General features: G+C 52.8%; 1 protein-coding gene across 1 annotated transcript in view; it reads left to right on the forward strand.

The window, feature by feature from the left end:
- The first annotated feature begins 2,017 nt into the window (after window positions 1-2,017).
- The window catches only part of ING1 (inhibitor of growth family member 1), a 7,386-nt gene continuing 6,277 nt past the window's right edge, over window positions 2,018-3,126 (forward strand). Inside the window, exon 1 of the mRNA XM_049647230.1 lies at window positions 2,018-2,349. Within this exon, the coding sequence (XP_049503187.1) occupies window positions 2,208-2,349 (142 nt within the window). The 5' untranslated portion in view covers window positions 2,018-2,207. The remainder of the gene's footprint in view (window positions 2,350-3,126) is intronic.

Below are 3,126 nucleotides of genomic sequence, written 5' to 3' on the forward strand. Positions count from 1 at the left end.
TTGAAATAAATGTGTTATTTTTTTTAAGCACCTGAAAAGAAACAAACAAAAACTGTATGTTCACTTCTGATTTTATTCCCCCATGAGTTTGAGTATCACCAGTTAAACTAGAAATATAATTCAGAAAAAAAGTGTAATATCCATCTTTGCAACACACTCCAAAGAGCAGAACTAAAACAGCCAGGGTTCTTCGATGTATTTTCAGAATTACTTTTCCTTAGTAGTATATTTAAAATGCATGATCATAGTTACGTTTTAGCCTTTGGTCTTCTAACCTTGTTCAGAAAACTGTTAAGTCATTGTTATGTTTTTTAAGAACTTTATAAAGCTAATAAAATATTTTCTGACTTTTTAGCCCACAGGGTAAACTATCTTATAGAATGTAAGCTCCTTAGTCACTGCTGTATCCCCAGGGCCTAAGCAGTAGCTAGCACCTGGTTGGCACTCACGAAATATTTCTTGTTGAATGATTAAGATAACCTTTTGTTTCTGTGTCTGTGAAGACCATGGAAACATGAAAGGAATCATTATTCAGATAATATCGTGATTTTTAAAAAAGATAACCTAGTTCAGGGGCGCCTGGATGGCGCAGTGCGTTAAACTTCCGACTTGGGCTCAGGTCTCATGGTTTCTGAGTTTCAGCCCCCAACAGGCTCTGTGCTGACAGCTCAGAGCCTGGAACCTGCTTTGGATTATAGGTCTTCTCTTTCTACCCCTCCCCCGCTCCCCCCTCCCCCTCTCCCTGTCTCTCAAAAATAAATAAACATTAAAAAAAAAATTTTTTTTTAAGATACCCTAGTTCAAACTGGCTTATCCCTGGAAGCAGTAAATTATGTCTTACCTTTATTCTTAAATTCAGACAAACACTCATTCTAGAGCCAATAAATGCAAAGATCTACTAATAAGTACTTTAAAATTTTTTGTCTGCTCTCAGAGAAAAGTAATTATTTTTTAGTAATTATTTTTCTTATTCAACTTTGTATCCTATCTCTATCCCATATACCATTTCTATTGTCACATAATGTCATAGTATTCAAGTCTTTTCGTGCAGACTAGTGGCCAATACATTTTGTTGTATAAAATGAAATGAAACTTCATCGTTTGCTTTAAACTGAGCCAAGACTGAAAGAAGTGTGAATCCATAAGTAAAATAACTATTTTCCCAATTATCAAAGCGAGCATTCTTTTGATGTGGGGAAGGGATGAAGGGGTTTAAGAGTGAAGATCAAATCTATTTACTTCAAAGTGCTACATTCTTCGTCGTTTATCACCGCAACAACGTTGGAACGAGAACCAACCATTTCAAAGACAAAACAGCTCGATTTAGTCTCATTTGCTCTACTGGCATCCCTCTCACAAAATGCCGTACGATCGCTGGAATGAGTACCACCGGATAACAACCTATTTTATAAAAGTCGGGCTGATCTGAAATATTAGTGGCTTACACACAGTAATTTATTTTTCTTTACTTTTTATTTAAAGATTTTATTTTTAAGTAATCTCTACACCCAACTTGGGGCTGGAACTCACTGCCTGGATGGAGATCAGGAGTCGCAGGCTCCACGGGCTGAGCCAGCCAGGCGCCCCTAACATACAGTAATTTAAAAATCGCCAATGGCCTGGCCTATTGACAACATGCCTCCCTTCGCCGAGCACTCCGAGTTTGCACAGCAGTTGAGCGCCCTGGCTCGGAGTCTGTGGAAGAGCATCCCGCGGGATCCAGGGCACCCGCTCAGCCCGCAGAGACCGGGAGCAGGTAGAGCTGAGCCAGCTACACGGTCGGAGACCCCGACAGGACACCCCGCCCACCTGGGGGAAGGAAGCCTGCGAGCTGCACAGGATCGCTGCAGCGGAGGCCCGCCCCGGAGGCACCAGCTGTGGCCGTAGAGGCCGGAGCCCAGAGGACAAAGGCGGAGCGCGGCCACGCCCACGGGGCGGGGCCTCTGCCGGAAGCGGCGGGCCTGCGCGCTGGTCCGTCGCCTAGGCAACGGGATCGTCTGCGCGGGGCTTTTCAGAAAACCCAAATCCGGGAGCTTAGGGTGGGGAGAGAGGCCGTGGGGGGAGGGGAGAGGCCGAGATGGCAAGGGGAGCGGGTCCCGGACGCCTGCCCCGCCCCGATCTGAGTGGCCTTTCGAATAAGATCGGATCCCAGGGCACAGTCGGGATGGGGTCGGGATCGCCCGCCCTCTGCGGGAGCCCGGCTACGAATGCAACTCCCCTCTTGGGCCCCTTTGTCTCCAAGCCGCTCGGCACTGGGCTCCAGCCGGCGACACAAAGGGAAGGCGGTGAGGACCGCGCAGGCGCGCGAGCCGCTGAGGTTGCTGGGAGCGGTGGTCCGGCCGCCTAATGGTAGGTCTCCTCCCTCCCGGGCCGATGGCTTCCCTGGCCGTGCAAGTACGCATGCGCCACCACTTCCGCCCTGCACGGCGCGCCCCCTCCCTCCGCCCCCCGCGGGACGCGGGTTTCTCGTAGTAAGAGCGTGGGAGGGGTTATCCTCACTCGTCCCGCCTCTCCTTCGGTTTGATTGGGCTATCGAGGAAGGGCGGCGAGCGGATTGGGTCTTGGCGTTGCCAGTCTGTTTCGGGCCTTACTTATGCCCGGCTGCGCGGCGGGGCTCTGGAGAGTGAGGGGCTGGGTGTGGATAGGGAGGTGGCAACCCAGGCGAGCGATGGTCTCGGCGGCATTGGTACCACGACTAAGTCGGTTCCGACCGGGTCTTCGGCGAGGCCGGCTGCTCCCCACGTTCCCCGGTGGGCGTGCACTGCCGCCCGACAGGCTCTGCTTCCAAGTGCGAAACTCCTAGTAAAGTTTGCGCTTCGCCCGCCGCCCCTGTTCCCGCGACCCCTTCCCCAGCCAAAGTGACAGACAAAGCCACACCCCCCGCGCGGCCGGGCCGGTGAGGGGCGTGATGCGGCGGGGGCGGGGCCCGCGGGGAGGGGGCCGTGGGGGGCGGGGCGCATGCGCGGTGCGGGGGGCCGAATGTTTCCCAAGTGTTTGAAACTGGTATTTGGGTTCTCCACGTTGGACAAGTGCGGCGCGGCGGGCGGCGCGCGCCCCTTCCCGCGCTCGCTCGGCCCCGGCCCCGGCCCTTGCGCCGGGGTGCGCGCCCGCACGCGCAGCCCGCGC

Source organism: Panthera uncia, assembly GCF_023721935.1.
Source record: "Panthera uncia isolate 11264 chromosome A1 unlocalized genomic scaffold, Puncia_PCG_1.0 HiC_scaffold_16, whole genome shotgun sequence".
Taxonomy (NCBI): Eukaryota; Metazoa; Chordata; class Mammalia; order Carnivora; family Felidae; genus Panthera; species Panthera uncia.